The sequence below is a fragment of the Phascolarctos cinereus genome, unplaced genomic scaffold (genome assembly GCF_003287225.1).
Source record: "Phascolarctos cinereus isolate Bilbo 61053 unplaced genomic scaffold, phaCin_HiC Scaffold_2;HRSCAF=192, whole genome shotgun sequence".
NCBI classification, from domain to species: Eukaryota; Metazoa; Chordata; class Mammalia; order Diprotodontia; family Phascolarctidae; genus Phascolarctos; species Phascolarctos cinereus.
The window spans coordinates 318,156,598-318,173,513 of record NW_027555625.1 but is presented as its reverse complement, the minus strand read 5'-3'; the positions used below and the strand labels follow the sequence as shown (position 1 = coordinate 318,173,513).

General features: G+C 42.7%; 1 protein-coding gene across 2 annotated transcripts in view; it reads right to left on the bottom strand.

Moving 5' to 3' along the window:
- Nucleotides 1-16,916, bottom strand: part of ARHGAP40 (Rho GTPase activating protein 40) — a 115,849-nt gene that overhangs the window by 15,331 nt on the left and 83,602 nt on the right. For both annotated transcript variants that reach the window (XM_020990802.2, XM_020990803.2), the window contains exons 4-12: nucleotides 15,548-15,623; nucleotides 13,820-13,983; nucleotides 12,030-12,195; nucleotides 10,494-10,585; nucleotides 10,218-10,295; nucleotides 7,090-7,249; nucleotides 4,277-4,359; nucleotides 2,345-2,551; nucleotides 1,062-1,202 (exon numbers count right to left, since the gene is read on the bottom strand). In XM_020990802.2, coding sequence (XP_020846461.1) covers nucleotides 1,062-1,202; nucleotides 2,345-2,551; nucleotides 4,277-4,359; nucleotides 7,090-7,249; nucleotides 10,218-10,295; nucleotides 10,494-10,585; nucleotides 12,030-12,195; nucleotides 13,820-13,983; nucleotides 15,548-15,623 — 1,167 coding nt within the window. The remainder of the gene's footprint in view (nucleotides 1-1,061; nucleotides 1,203-2,344; nucleotides 2,552-4,276; nucleotides 4,360-7,089; nucleotides 7,250-10,217; nucleotides 10,296-10,493; nucleotides 10,586-12,029; nucleotides 12,196-13,819; nucleotides 13,984-15,547; nucleotides 15,624-16,916) is intronic.

Genomic DNA, 16,916 nt, shown 5'->3' with positions numbered 1-16,916 from the left:
ACTTCCTAGAATGGAATGAGTTGCCTCAAGGGACTAGTGGGTTTACCATCTTTGGAAATCTTCAAAAGGGTTGGGACGGTCACTTAGCTAGGATCCTGTAGCTTGGATCTGTGCTTAGTTATGGGCTGAGTCAGAGCTGCTTCTGAGGTCCCTTGTCTAGAGGCAGCTGGTGACTCAGCAGGTAGAGCCCTGGGCCTAGAGTCAGGAAGACCTGAGCTCAAATTCAGCATCAGACATGTACTAGCTGTGTGACCTGAGGCAAGTGCCTTAACCTCTGTATGCCTCAGTTTCCCCAACTATAAAAAGGGAACAGTAATAGCATCTACCTCCAGGGGCTGCTGTGAGGATCAAGTGAGATACCATTTGTAAAAAGTGCATAGCACAGTGCCTGGCACATAGTATCTGCTATAAGAAATGCAATTTCCTTCTCTCCCTTCTAAGTCTGGGATTCTATCACTCTGAGAGCAAGGGAAACAAAAGGATCCCAGCAGTAAGAGACGGAAAAGACCTTGCAAATGGCAGGAATTTGTTTCTGTCTCCAGGATCAGACCCCATCGTCTGTGACCACTAGAAACACCCATACCCTAAAGTCACAGATCAGTGCAGGGGTATTGCTGGGTCAGTCTATGGGGGTGAGAACATAGATTTAAATGGCTGGAAGGGACGTGAGAAGCCATCTAGTCCAACCCTTTCTTTTTATAGATGAGGAAATGGAAGCCCAGAAAAGTGAGTTGATTTGCCCAAGGTCGCCCAGTGGTTAGTGGCAGTCAGAATTCAAACTCAGAACCTCTGACTCCTAATCCAGCGCTCAGGGAGCGAGCTCAATTGTGAACCTTGTCCTTTTGGTATCTGGTGGTAGCTAAGCTCCCAAACTCCATTCCGATTAGTGGAATCTGTCCGCCACTCCTGGCAGTGAGACGACACAGGAGATGCCCAGGGACAGGTGCCACGCCTTGCAGAATGGACTTTGCCACCACCTGCAGCAGTGAACACAGAGCAGCCAGCAGGCACTTAGCTATGTGCCGAATCAACGTGAAGAGGGGTGCTGGCTCCACGCTCACCTCTCCGGGGGTCTTGTTCGCCTTGTCCTTGTCTGTGTGAATCTTCTTAAGGAAGTTCTTGATCCGTCTGTCGTAGAACTGATGCCTCCAGCCGCTGTTCTCGTTCAGTTTCCGGACTTGGGCCACCAAGAAGGAGGAGACCTAGCACCAAACAGAGAAAAGCGCAGCTGAAGCCAAGGGGGGTCCTCTCTGAAGGCAGGAGATGCGGCAGAATTGGGAAGGGGGGAGAAATTTTACTTTTAGCAGAGTGACCCCCGAGTACCTCGGGGAACACGGTGACCTGGGTAACAGAATTAGGACTGTCCCAGAGCCCGTCATTCCTTTGAGGGGAAGAAGGTGTCACAAGACCATACATCGAAAGCTGAAGAGATGTGAAAGCCCCTGTCCCATCCCCTCACCTCATATATAAGGAAACAGGCTTTGAAAGCTTAACTGACTTGCCCAAGGTCATACAGATATTAAGTGACAGGGCCAGGATTTGAACCCAGGACCTCTGGCTGCAAATCCAACACTCTTCTTACTCAACCATGCTGCTTCTTCCATTATGGCACTGAAACTTCCAATAAAATGCATCAGGCTGATTACCAAGCAGCATCTCTCATGTTCTTAAGGGTGAAATGTATAAAATATGGGCATACCTCACTTACCACAATAGTAATGTGTGTAACACACATAAACAGAATTATATTTGAAATGTTCAAAGGGTGCTCTCTTATTTAAAGGGATAAATTCAAATCAATAAGTGTACATTGAACAGCCCCAAGGTGCCCAGGACTGTGTTCCTATGGTGAATCCTTTTGAAAAGTAAAGGATTATTTCATAAAAGGAATAACCACCCCAAATAGGTCCATTTTCTTTCTTTCTTTTTCTGTGAGGCAGTTGGGGTTAAGTGACTTGCCCAGGGTCACACAGCTGGTAATGTCTGAGGCTGGATTTGAACTCAGGTCCTCCTGACTCCAAGGCTGGAGCTCTATCTACTGAGGCCCATTTTCTAAACCTTGATTAACATAGGCCAAGTAATGATAACTCTCTTCAACTTGAATTTTTTTCATTCAGCTTTATGAGTCACAATAACAACAATAATAGCTAACATTTATGCAGTACTTTATGATTTGTAAAACAGTTTACTTATGCTATCTCATTTGACAAAACATCAAAAAGGAAAACAAAGTGACAGAAATGGTCGGGTTTTTTTCATTTCACAAAACCACCTTCTGAGGTCTGTCACTATCTGGATCAGTACAGAGCCAGTCCCTTCTCCATGCCCATCACCACCAACTCACAGTCCACAGAAGGTCCTGGTAATGGATCATGGCCCGGACGACATCGGCAGCACTCTCGGCCAGCTGCTTCCCCTTTCCCTCTGGGATTCTGTGAGGCTGCCCTTTATGCATGAAGAGATTTGGTGCCATCACCATGGAAACATTCCATAAAGTCATTTTGTTGTTCTTCTCTCGGGCAACTACCTTCCTGAGAAATTCCAGCAGGGCCTGGAGAAGGAAGGAGGAATGATATAGAGTAACAGGAAACACAGTGGATTTGGACTCAGAGGACCTGGATTCAGATCCCAGCTCTGCCACTCACTAGCTGGATAACCTTAGGCTAGCCACTTCCCTTTTCTGGGTTTCAGTTTCTTCTTCGGTAAAATCATGGTGTCATACTACAGGGCCTTCCAGGTGCCTTTTAGTCCTAAATCCTATGTCCGGGAGAAGGCAATTGGAAAAGGCCAGCTCCTGACACTGAACCTTCCACCTCTCCCTAACGAGTACTCCAGTTCTAATCCTGAACAGCTATGGGGATGAAGAGTCTGGTTGGGATTATAGAGATCTGGGTTCTAGGGTCATTTCTACCACCAGCTTCCTGTGTCATCTTCAGCTTTGACTTCTCTGGGTCTGTGTGCCCCTCCATAAAATGGAATGAATCTCTTTCCTCTCACAATCACTCTCTACTCCTTAGGGATATTGTAGTTTTAGAACTGGAAAGGATCTCAGATGCCATCTCAGTAAATAATCAATAGATATTTATTAAACATCTATTAGGGGCCAGACACTGTGCTACGCCCTAATTCCTCCCCTCAACCCCCTCATTTTACACATAAAGAAACTAAGGCCCTTAGAGATTATCCATAATTATTAGAGAAGAAGTAAGTAGTAGAGGCAGGATTTGAACCTGTATCATCTAACCCCAGATCCAGTGTTCATTTCCATGGTAACACACTAGCATCTCACAAAGGAGATGAACAAGAATACCAATAACAACACTGAGCTCCTTCTGAATAAAGGAGTGAAGCGGTAGTTAAAACACTGAAATGATAACACTGATTTCCATACTTGCAAAGTTCTGTCCTTTCGTTGGTGTGATGTCCCTGTCCCCTTTACTACTGCAGAGGGTAACCCCTCTAAACATTCACAGTAGTTTCACGAATTGTTATGGCCAAAAAAATTCATCACTCAATAATCTTGTTTGTGCAAAAACTTTTTAATTTAATATAATCAAAATTATCCATTTTACATCTTATAGTGCTCCTTATCACTTATTTGGTCATAAATTCTTCCCTTCTCCATAGATCTGACAGGTAAACTACTCCTTGCTCTCCTAGTTTGCTTATGGTTTCACCCTTTATGTCTAAACCATGTATCCATTCTGACTTTATCTTGGTATACAGTGTAAGGGGTTGCTCTATACCTAGTTTCTGTGATACCATTTTCCAGTTTCCCCCCCCCCCGTTTTTGTAGTAATTAATTTTGTGATGATAAATCTTTCTGACATTAGCTAGGCTGATCCTTGAAGGAGGCTCCCATAGCCTGGCCTTGGTCTAGTAACTGATAGCTTTCCAAACAGAGAAGGCCTGTTAGGGCTTGGGCCCCACTGCCTCAGCCTCTTTGGGGATCACCTGGGGCATCAGAGTAAAACCCTATTATCACACAGCATATGAGGTGACTTGGGTACATTACAGATTGAATTGTATCCCCTGTAACATCTCCATGAGTGAAAGCCCGATGTAACTCCATTAGCCAATGGTGCCTTTGTAAGTCCTGGCCAAAGACAAAGCCTGACCTTTCATGCATGTGTGAGAACAGATTTGGGGCCAGATCCAGGGCTGTCTAGAATGATGGAGGGGAAAGTGAAGAATATATTTGGGGATGCTCAGGGTAGCAGGGTAGAGGACATGCTGAGTCCGAGGGGGAGAGTGAAGTGAGATTAGGGGGCCTTACCTTCAAAGTGTTTCTGTTAGCTTCAGGAAGAATCAAGATGAGCAGATTCAGAGCCTGCAGTCGTTGCTTCAGGTCTGGGATATCTGTTTGGAGGAAAAGCAGTAGAGATCTCTGTGGTGTAACTGGTGAGTGCATTCAGCTGCAACTAGAAGGCTGGTGGTTCAAGCCCATGCAAGGATGTGCTTTATGAAAGGCAGAAGACAGGGTACTAGACTTGGAATTAGAAAGACCTGGGTTCAAATCTCACCTCAGACTATGTGACACTGGACAAGTCACCTCGGTTTCCTCAACTGTAAACAGAGATAACAATAGCACCTACCTCCCAGGGTTGCCATGACGATCAAATGAGATAATGCTTGTAAAGCACTCAGCACAGTGCCTCCCCATAGTAGGTGCTTAATAAATTCTTGTGATTATTGTTGTTGTTGTAGTTAATGTGAGGATACCTTTTCCTCTAGAGCTGTCAACACATTTATTAGAAACAATCTCAACTTCAGGAGGAGCCAATGTGTATAATGAAATGTACTTCTTCCTAACCGTTGCCTCTTAGAACTCTCAATTTCCTTCAAAGCTCAGCTCAAATGCTATCTCCAACATGAGGCCTTTCTTCATTCCTCCAGCTATTAATGACTTCCTCCAATACTTTGTACTTATTTTAAATATATTTTGTGTAATGAATAATATAATTTTAAAATTCTATTTTATTTGATTTTCAGTTCCAAAGTCTCTCCCTCCTATTCCCCTTCTCCCACCATTAAGAAGTAAAAAAAAAAAATAAAACCAATTGCAAATATTATAGCCAGTAGTGAATAATATACTAAGAGGCAAAGGGGCATAGTAGCTAGAACAATGTACCCAAAGCCAGGAAGACCCGGGTTCAAGCCTCAATTCTAATACAGACTGTATGACCCTAGGCTAGTCACAGCCTCTTGGGGCTCAGCTCTAGGCAACTCCCTAGGACTATAAGTATTTTTTCTTTAACTTAATTTTTTTTTACTTTCAATTCTAAATTCTGTATCTCCTCCTACCCACTGAGAAGGCAAAAAAAAAATGATATCCGTTCTATATATGAAGTAAGACTATAAAGTATTAGAGAAGGTGCTGACCTGCACTATGAAGGAGTTTCCTTACCTGGCTGTTTCCAAGACCAATGAAATCACAGAGCCAGACCCTACTCCTTTCTATACTCTGTATCTATTTATATGTGTTTATATTAGAAGGTAAGCTCCTTAAGGGCAGGAACAATTTCTTTTTTGTCCTTGTATCCCCAATGTCTAGCACAGTAGCCAACACACAGTAGGCGTTTTAAAAATGTTCATTGATTGATTGATTGATTAACAAAAGGATAGCTCTTATCAACAAATGCCTGACAAGAAGTTACAAATAGGAATTTCTACTTGTAAATAGAAGGAGATACTGAAGAAGAAGCTTGCAACTGGCCCCCCAGAGGAAACTCCCTAATCTTTTCTAGCATCTTTAGGTAAAAAGAAAACACACACACACACACACACACACACACACATACCCCAACAGGCATCCTACCTGAGAGCTAGGATAGACTCCAACACAAAGGAACCTGTAAGCCTGAAAAGAGCAAGCTTTTTGTTGACTCTCCCCCAGAAAGACTCAGCAAGTTCCTGCCTTTTGGTTCATCTTTTATGCATTTAAAGTGTCTACAGAATTGAAAACGAGCATCACCAAGGCATGTGGGGTGTGTCAGCAGTTTGCAACTCTGTACGGACAAAATTAGGAAACAGTGGAATAATAAGAGTGGAATAAAAGATGTTAGCAACAAATATATAAGCAAAGAAATGGGCTGGTCATGTGGCAAGAATCAGGACAACTGATGAGCAGTCCATTGGCTTCACTGATGTCCTTGCAATGGTAAGACAATGTATTGAAGGCTCCCGGCATGATGACTGTATCTCGTTGGGAGAGCATGAACAAGACAAGCACAAATATGGAAAAGAATCAATGGGGTGTGACCTGGAGCCAGAAGGAACCTCAGGAGTCTAGTCCAACCACCTTATTTTACAGATGGGGAAGCTGAGGTCCATGGAAGTTCAGTGACTCAACCAAGGGCACCCAGGTACTAAATGGCAAAGCTAGGATTTGAAATCAGTACCCACACTGATAAGATCAGAGCTTCACTGGAGCACATTTAAAGAAGTTGATATAGAGCTCTTCCTTGGGAGATGAGAATTTTTTTTTTTCAAAAGAGGTTGGAGAATTGAATTTCCATGCTTTTGTGGTAGGAAAACCTTATTTATTTAGTTATTTGGTTGGCTGGTTGGTCTTCAGCTGAACCAGATTAAACTGTAATTGATAATGTTTAACAAAATAAAAATACAGTATCACAAATAGTTAATTTGTGATTTTTTTTTTTGGTGAGGCAATTGGGGTTAAGTGACTTGCCCAGAGTCACATAGCTAGTAAATGTTATGTGTCTCAGGCCAAATTTGAACTCAGATCCTCCTGACTCCAGGGCCAGTGCCCTATCCAGTGCTCCACCTAGCCCCTAATTTGTGATTTTTGAAGTCAATATGAGCCTACTGGGAACTATTTCTATTTTAATTTGGACTACTGATATAGTCCAACCAATAGCTGACCAGGAATATCCTCTCTAACATCCCTGACAAGTGGTGATCATCTAGCTGCCCTGTACTGAAAGACCTCTGGTAATAGGAGAGCCCGTAGGTTCTGCCTCAGGAAAGGAGAACCTTATTTATAAAGCACAAGAATTCCGTGAGCTCCTGCCACTCCCCATCCACATTCCTTCTGTGCCCCAGAACCCCGAGGATGAGGCTACTCACTCTGTACCACGGTGAAGGCAGGCAGGTACTCAGCTGTGAGCAGTGGAGTAGGCAGTTCTCGGATGAACCTCTTCAGCAAACCTGATGCATCATTTTGATGGACCTCATCCCAGTTGAAGAGGCCTGCATAGAACTCTCTCTCTAGCTTCTGCTCCAAACTCTGAAACCAAGAAGAACATGGGCTGGACACCTCAGGCTCCGGGAGAACCAATGTCTCATATCCCTTGCCTTCTCTCTAAGCACACAACCACTATTCTAGCTCTGTCCCTCAATCTCCTCTTACCTGGACCATGTAATAGCCACCTAATTGCTATTAGGTCTCTCCCCTTTTAGGCTTTCCCTTCTCCTATCCATCCTTTAAAAAGCTGCCAAAATAATCTAAGGCAAAGGTCACATCCATGCTCTAAGACCTTTAAGGGCTCCCTATTGCTTCTTAGATAAAATACAAACTTGTCAGGGAGTTTAAAAATCAGGCTCCAACCTACCTTCCCAGCCTTATTTTATATTTATTCTCCTTCCTGTTCTCCATGTTCCAGCTAAACTGATTACAAGCTGTTCCCTGAATGCAACACTCTATTTGCACATCTTTAGTGCCCGGAATCTACTGCCTCTTCAACTCTGCCTCCGGGAATCCTTATCCTCCTTTCTTCAACTATCTCCTCTGTGAAGCCTTCCCTGTGCCCACCAGTTATAAGTACTTTCTCCCTACTTAAAATATCTCACATTTATTTGTGCATGTTACATTTCCTACTAATCCCCACCTCTTCCCACCCCCGAAGAGAATATAGATTATAACATTTCCCACAAGGCTCTGGCTCCAGGCTTCAAGGATTAGCTTGATTAGAGTCCTACGCCTGACATCCTGTGATACATGTGCCTAAGCACCTGTTGGGACAGGTTTATTCCAGGACTAGAACATAAAAGAGGAAGAATAAGGTGAACTTCAGCAAGGCTGCAATGGAATAAACCAGGGGCTCAGGAGTCCCAGTGTGTTTCTGAGACCCAGAGCTAGGGAACCAATTGCAGAACCATTGAAGGGGGAGTCAAACTAGAACAACATGCTGTCGTGAGACTCGGTCTGCTCAGAAGGGATGACTCCAATACAAGTTACTTTAGCCACATTCTATTTCCAGAAACCAGCTGAAGGTGGCATGAACACATTCATGAAAGAAGGAAAACCCATACACCTAACTCCACGTGAAATAAGGAAGCAGAACACAGTACAGGAAGTCCCACTGCTATGGTTTTCTAACCAACTACAAAGACCATGATGAAAAGGGATGAAGAAGGATTGTACATCTTCTTTACCCAACCTGACCATCAGAGAAATTATTCCCTCACCCTGGCACACAAGCATTTCAAGGGATAATGCTTCCCAGGTCTCTTCCCCATTATCCCTCCCCTGCCCCACCCCCGCCATCATTTGTGCGTGACTAGGCATATTGGATTATATCCCTCCAGAAATGTGTGTAAATTTACTTTCTCTATTCCTTTGCTAATTATTTTCATTCTAATGAAATATTTTAATTTAAAATACATGTTCTTTATTTTCATTTGCTAGGAAGGTATCGTAACTGAATTTACGTGACCTGGGGTGGGAAATTAAGCCACCTGCAGTACAGTTATTATCCAAATTACCCAGTAAACCCAGTAATCCATGGGAATTCAAGGAAAAGAGGTGATAATTCCTAGAGAGGGGTACTTTATTTCAGAAAGACTAAAAAAAGGATTATGGTTCTTTGAGAATAGGGGTTATTTGGATTTGTCTTTATATCCCCCCAGTCCCTTACATGGTACATACAAAGTATTCAATAAAAGTATGTTGAATTGAAAGGGAATTGACACTATTTCTAGGAGCCCAGTGCCATAGGGACATATGCTTGTTCCTGATAATACAATTTCTCTGTTAGGTAATCATGTGGCATCACAGTGTGAGGGAGAATACTAGACATAGTCAGAAACTTTTGGGTTGAACTCTATTTATTACTTTTGTGACCGTAGGAAGTCCCTTACCCTCCCTCCAGGCCTCAGTTTTTTCCTTTGTAAAATGATGGGGGTGGCCTAGATCAGGGTAGCTGAGCAGGCCACAGGCAGAGGGACACGAAGGTCAGAGCTTACAGAGGCCCCCCCCCCCGGCCTAGAAGATCTCATCCTGCTATAAATCCTATTAACCATCCAGGGAAGCTGGGTGGTGGGATTGCTCTCTCCCTTTCCTTCCATTTGCTCCTTCCTCTAGGCCACCCAGACCCCACTGAGTGTCTGAGCATGACAAAACACCCACGCCTACTTCCTTGACTTCCCTTCTCCTCTTCACCCAACTTCCTGGCCATCTATAATCCAAGGGGCAGAATACACGGCTGTTTACACAGTCTGGATGAGATTATAACCCTTGTGGTGAGACCGAGGTCCACTGGGCCTTATCATATGTCCTGCCTCTATGCTGTCCAGAACCTTGGGCACTGTAATTTGACTTAATGAAGTACCCCAGGGTCTTGCCTATGGCCTGTTGTACACTGTTAGGACTTCTTGTCCTTTCCCCGTGCCTGGGCCCATAGAATTCTCTTGTATCTGTTGTTTCCCTCATCAGAATGTTAACTCTTTGAGAGCAGGGGCTGTTTTGCATTTCTATTTGTATCTTCAGTGCTTAGCAGAGTATTTGGCATATAGGAAGTGTTTAATAAATGATTTTTCATTCACCTTTTCAACTCTATGAATCAGTGTATTTTCTGGCTGGAAAAGTCAGTTGAGTCTTAATGGAAATTTAAGAGAACTGGATAAAAATTGTGCCAAATAAGAAGAGAACCAGGAAGAGGAGATGTGGGTAGGAAAAGGAAGGTGGCAGGTGCCTAAAAAGCCAAATGAAATTAAATAGAACCACCCCACATGAATATCAATATCCATTAACTGAATTTGCATTTTACTCAACAAACATTCATGTTTAATTATCCATATCAATTCATAAAATGCACAGGTCAGTAAGAGAGTATTTCTACTGGCCATAGGTGCACATTAATAAGGAAAATGCCAGGAACAGAGACCACCATATTATTGATGAATATAGAAGCTGGAAGACCAAACTCCAATTATTAGCGAAAAACAAAACAAACAAACAAAAACCACCCAATTACCTTAATTCTGGTCTGGGAGCCAGATACTCTCAGGATCCCTTCGGTGTCTAACCCTCTCTTCTCTAAACAGGACAGCAACTAGGAGAGAGTTGGAGCCAATGAGTGAAACAGTAGGTGACAGGAGCTTTGAAAACCCATCTAAGAAGACTGCAACTTGGGAGCTGGTTTCTATACATAATCCAGAGTCTGAGAGGTTTGGGAACGGTAGCGTACTTAAGACAGATGGCCAGAAGCTGACTTACAGCTACACGTACATGACATCCGAAGCCAACTTACAGCTTGTAGAATCAAAGGCACTTGTGTGTTGGGGACAACTTTCTGATCAGTCTCCAACAGAGTACTAAGAGGAACTCCAAAAAGCCGCTTCTCTGTAGAAAAGGAAGAGACAAAAATGGATTTCATGTCTTTTTAAGTAATATTGAGTTTCCATTCTAACCGAATTAAGGGGCAAATTTTAAAGGGAATGTCTAATGCCCATAAAAGTTCTCCTCCAATGCTACCTCGAGACACAGACATTCAGCTCAGTTCTCAGGGTGAATGTAACGGAGCACAAACTCTTGCAGGCCCTACTAAGCTGAAAGGGCTTTGAGTACAGGACCAGGGACAGACCGAGTGCCCACTATATAAGGGACACAGAGATTTAGAGATGGAAAGGACCTTAAAGGCCACTGAGTCCAACCCTTCTGCTTTTCATATGACAAAACTGAGGCCTAGAGAGGGTGACTTGCCTAAGGTCACACAAGCAGTAAGTATCTGAGGTGGGATACAGAAGTCATGCCTCTCTGATTCTAAGTCCAGTACTCTATCTGCTATAGCACACTACATTGGATCTGCTACATTCGGAAATACTAACCTCCAGAGGTTGGCCACTGGGCCATAATTTCTTTGTTTACCACAACTTATTAAACCATCTCCCAAGACATGGAGAGGCCGCGATCTGTATCAGCGGCAGTACGCACACTGATGGGACCACAGGTGCTTGAATAACAAAAACTGAGTCTCAGCCTTCTCCGCGTCTATCAAGAAAGCAAATTAGCAGAAGGCAAAGATTACTGAGATGAAGCTCTGAAGGTGCGAGAAAAATATGTATGTGCCACAGAACAGATACACATACACACACACACACACACACACACACACACACACACACACACACACTCTTGTGGGTAAACATGCACAGCAAAATTTTGATGCAAACCCACAAATAGAGGTGGGGGAGACTTGGGGGTGGAGAAAGTTGGGCTCTGTTACTGGTCATGAGGCACTAGAAGCAGTTAGATAGCAGAGTAGATAGAACCTGGAGCCTGGCTCTGGTTGGGCCTAGAGTCGGGAAGGCCTGAGTTCAAATCAGCCTCAGACAATTACTAGCTGTGTGACCCTGGGCAAATCACCTGACTGCTATCTGCTTCAGTTTCCTCATCTGCGAAATGCAGATCATAACAGCAGCTACCTCCCAGGGTTGTTTGCAAGGACCAAATGAGATAATATTTGTAAAGTGCCTCACACAGTGTTTGGCACACAGTAGCTGCTTAATAAATATTTGTCTCCTTCTTTTGATTAATAGACTCACCCATGAATCTGGAACCCTTTGTTCTCAGTAACTATGGACCAATATTCTTACAAAGAAAGTCTTTTCCAAACCTCATCTAGGATCCCGCTGTTTCCACATGTTATCCAGCACCCCTGCAGAGGTTAAGATTCCCCATGCCTTCCACCCCAAAATAAAAAAAAAAATTCAAGTGAATATGAGTTTGTTTTCAGTCAAACCTTATTTCAGTTAAAGACTCTTAAATAGACTAGAGGATGGTTAACCTGTTGCCTTCCATTTTCCTGCCTTGCTCCTTCTCAAGTCCAGTCCCAAAATGTCACAAAGGGCCGTCAGCTCAATCAGGGCCAGCGTGGGGATCTTCTTCATATCTTGTGGTGATAAGTCTCCTATTCTTGTTACTCCAAGTCTTCCCTTAGGAATTCTAAACTTCTAAAGAAACAGAAGAAAATTCCCTGTGTTCAAAACCTTTAGTAGGGACTAAGGTGTCTGAAATTACAGATAATTCCAGGAAATTCAGACATTTTCAGGTAGCACATGGACTGGAAAGATTACTGGTCTAGGAATCACAATGTCCAGTTTCTAGTCTTGGGTCTGATAGCAACACTCTGTGTAACCTTGGATCAACAACTCTCTCTTCTCTGGGCCTCAGTTTTGTCATTCGTATAATGAGAGGGCCTTTTGGCTCTGATAGCCTATGCGGCTATAATAATAGATGGCTACTGGAACTTGCCCTTTGAAACACTCTCTCTGACTACAAACTTAAGTCCCTCTGCCTCTCTCGTTCCCACTCTTAGTGAACCTGTCCTTTGCTCTCCCAAGAAACTCCAGTCCCTCTAGGCCGCCCTAGCTTTTCAGTATATTAGCCTACTTCTAGTTTCACCTCCCACTCTACTTAGCTCAGAACCTATGGCCAAATAGTTCGACAATTCTCTTGCTTAAATCCTAGATTCTTTTACCACCTCTGTGTCCACTGCCAAACCATCCTTATTAACATCCCTTCTAGGATGAATCCCAAATGGCTAATGTTTGACAGAGAAGTCACAAACTGAACGTCACAAAATTGACTGAAGGCCTCATTCAGGTTAAATGGCAGAAATTTATAGTGGAGCCAAAGTTCCTTCACAGTCGTTTTTTTCTATTCATCTTTTGTTGACTCCTTAGGATATTTCTCAGCAAGCACTTAGTCCAATTCATATGTGAAAGGAATCCCCACTACAACATACCTAACAAATGGTCAACCAGACATTACTATGAAATCTCCAAGAAGGAGAAACCCACAACCTCTCAGAGCAGATATTCAACTTTATAAAGCTCCAATTTATTGCTAGGAAATTTTTCTTGTATCCAGCCTAAATTTGCCTCTTAGTAATTTCTATCCATTGCTCTTCTTCCTCTGAATCCCTTTAACTGAATTTTAAAAATCAATTTAATTTATTTTCCATTCCAATTTCTCTCCTCCACCTAATCCTTCCTCACTCATTGAAAAGGTAAAAAAAACCCATTACAAATATGTATAGTCAAGCAAAACAAATTCCCACAGTATTCATATCTCCCACGCACACACACACACAAAATATTCTTTAATCTGTACACTTTTCAGTACTTTGGACTTCCTGTATGACCCTAATCACAACAAACCTTGTTTTACAATACTATGTACAGATGTCTTATCTCACATTCAAAACTGGAAGTTCCTTAGAGGCAGCTAGGTGGCACAGCGGATAGAGCACTGGCCCTGAAGTCAGGAGGACCTGAGTTCAAATCCAGCCTCAGACCAAACACTTACTAGCTGTGTGACCCTGGGCAAGTCACTTAACCCCAACTGCCTAAAAATAAATAAAAAAAGAATAAAAAAAAAACCCTGGAAGTTCCTTGAAGGCAGGGACCAGGCATTATTCATTTATAAATCCTCCATAGGGCCTTATGTGCTGTAAAGGTCCAGGAAACATTTATGAAATTGAATCCAATAGCATACCCGCAATGATGCCCCAGAATCCAAATGCCCAAAGAGGCTCATGTCACCAAACACCCAAGCATGTTCCCAGTTCCTTACCGGCAGTGAACCTTTGCCCCTTATCCACTTGGTTTCTGGGGGCAGTGATCCTTTCTGCAGAAGAGCTGCTTGCTCCGAATATGCAGAATCAGTGCTGAAAATCTCCTCCTTCCCAGAGCTGGGAACTGGGCCAGGATGTTCCACACATCCTGGATAATCTGCCACTGCCAGGGGACAAAAACAGAGCTCTTCAACAGAAGCCACAGGGCAGATGTCTTGCAGATGTTGGTGACACAGTTCTGAGGGGAACAGCTGCTCAGGAATTTATCTACTATAGATGTGCTTCTCCCTCCCGGGATCCCAGATCCACAGGCCAAACTATTACTTCTCATAATCAATAAATCATAATCTTGCCTGCAGAATAACTAACTATAGAGATCCCATCCAAGTTTTTCCCATTTCTACTTTCTTATCCATCCAAACTGTCCTTCATACCCAGAATATTCTTACATGCACATTCCTAATGCATATAATGTATTCTATCATATAATACATAATAACGCATATTCCTAATATGCATAGATCTAGTGATGTCATTTATCTGCTAAAGAATTTTCAGTGGTTCCCTATCCCCTACAGAGTAAGGTTCATACTTCTTTGACTAGCATTTAAAGTTTCTTTAATTTGGTGCCATCCTACCTTTCCTACCTTATCTCATATATTCTCTAAACCAGCCAAACTGGGTATCTCTAAGGTTGCAGAATAGCCACTGTGCTCTCACTCTTCTTGTCTTTACTCAGCCTATTCCCAATCCCCTATATGACCTTCTATCCCCCTACCCACCCTCACCCCCTCTGCCTGCTGAATTCCTTCCCATTCTTTTCCAATTCAAATTCCACTTCTTTGAAGAAGTCTTCCCTGATCCCACTGGATGGCAATAGCCTTTCACCCTCGGACTGTCTACAGCATTTTACTTGCACCCTCCTACTGCACTCGGCGGGTAATATTGTACCTTATAGGTAGCTGTATTACTAACATATTCCTAGACTAAATTCATGAGGACAGGGACCAAGACCTAGTTAAACTTTGTATCTTCCCCAGCACCTAATCCAGTGCTCTGATCACAGTATACACTTAGTAAATGTTTGCTGAATTGTACCTAGAAGTCTTATAACCACAATGTGCCCTTTTTTCCTATGATGGAAGGTCCCAGAGTCCACCAGGACTCCCAGTGCATGTTACTGGCATTTCTCAAGTTCTCTGATACATGGAAAAGAAAACATTTTATCTGGGTCATGTTAATGCCAGGTGTTAGGCACACAACTCTATGCAGATGAAAGATTCACCACCTTTAGGGCTACATCCTCAGACTCCAAAAACTCAGGCAGCCCAATTTGTCAAGAAATTTGACCCCCACTGATCCTGCTTAAGGTCATTTCTACATTGCCACAAGGGCCTTGAAGTCTACCAACCACTCCATGCTGGCTTTCAAACCCAATGACAGTTTCACAAAAGACACCAAGGTGCTGGTCAGATCTTGACAGCTTAGGAGGCAGAGGCTGGGAGCCAAGAAGAAGGAATGAGCAGTATATAGGGAGAAGGAAGAAGGAAAGGAAGAGTTAGTTTTTAAAGGTTTGGTAGTAAAAAGCTTATTTTGGCTGATAAACATCTTCCAGAGACTGATAATGGTCCAAAGACCAATAGCTAGAAAATATAGTTACAGAGAATGTCCTTGGAGAGGAACCTAGATGTACTTTTAGATTTCCAAAAAACAAAGGCACTTCTTACTTGGTGGGGATTCTGCAGGTCTGGATTTTAGCTGTGTCCATTTCCCTTCAGCATCCACTCTTTCTGCTAACCCCTCCTGCATAAGAATGTTGCAAATTACATTGATCAATAAACATTCATTAAGTACCTACCGTGTGCCAGGTACTGGGGACACAATGACAAAAATGAAAGTCCCTTTCTTCAAGGAAGCTTATGGGAGACTATGGGAGAAAACAACATGTATAATAGGAGCATATACAAAATGGGTATCTACTACAGATATAAGTAAATGCAAGGTAATTTTGAGGGAAGAGATAGTAATAGCCGGGTCAGGGATAGGCATCACATTGGAAAGGGATGAAGTATGCTTTGAGGGAAGCTGGAAATTCTAAAAGGCAGAAGAGGTGAAGAGAAAATAAATTTCAGGCATGGTGGGGGAGAGGGGAAAGAACAGTCTATGTAGAGGGAGAGGGATGGGGGATGGAGGATGGAATGACATATTACAGCTAGCATTTAAGGTTTACAAAGTGCTTTACATGTCCTCTTATTTGACTCTTACCATAATTCTATGAAGTAGGTGCTATTATTACTCTCATTTTGCAGAAAAGGAAACTGAGACTGAGAGAAGTTAAGGCCAATTTGGCTGGACCATAGTATATATGAAAGGAAGTGCAGTTATCCCTTCCACATCTCAGGGGTTAGGGGTGCAACACCCCTACAGTCTAGAAAATCCACATAGAATTTTTTGGCCCTCCCTTCATACCACAGGAAGAAGTCTGAATTATTATGGTATTAAAAGATAAAATATGTTGGTATTATACAACGCTATACATATATTTTATGCATTTCTGAGTCTCTAAACTTCTTCTGTGTCATCTGTAGCTTCCACAAAATTCCAAAAAAATTCCCATTTAATTTCTTATGCCAACCTGTGATATATCGAAACTGTGATGGGAAAAGTCTCAATGTGGAAGGGATAACTGCAATGAATAATAAGCCTGGAGGTAGGCTGAAATCAGGTTGTAAAAGGCTATAAATACCAAACAGAGAGAGGAGTTGATATTTGCTCCTAGAAACAATAGGAAGCTTTTTGAGAGCAGGAAGTGACAGGAGGGGATGATATGGTTAGACCTGTACTTTAGGCATCTGATATCTGAGGTACAGAGCTCTCGCTCTAAAGGACCTTAAACTACGACTACTGTGATTCATTCCTAAGGATCTGGTTTGTGTTATGTATGACCTCTCTTTTAATGAATGCAAGAATAGGTTTGCTTAGAATTGTGTTTCTGCAAATAATATCCTTCTTCTGGGGACTGAAAAATGAATGGCTATTACTTACCAGAGAATATGTATATGCATATAGTCATATGGAGAGACAGATGTTCAAATT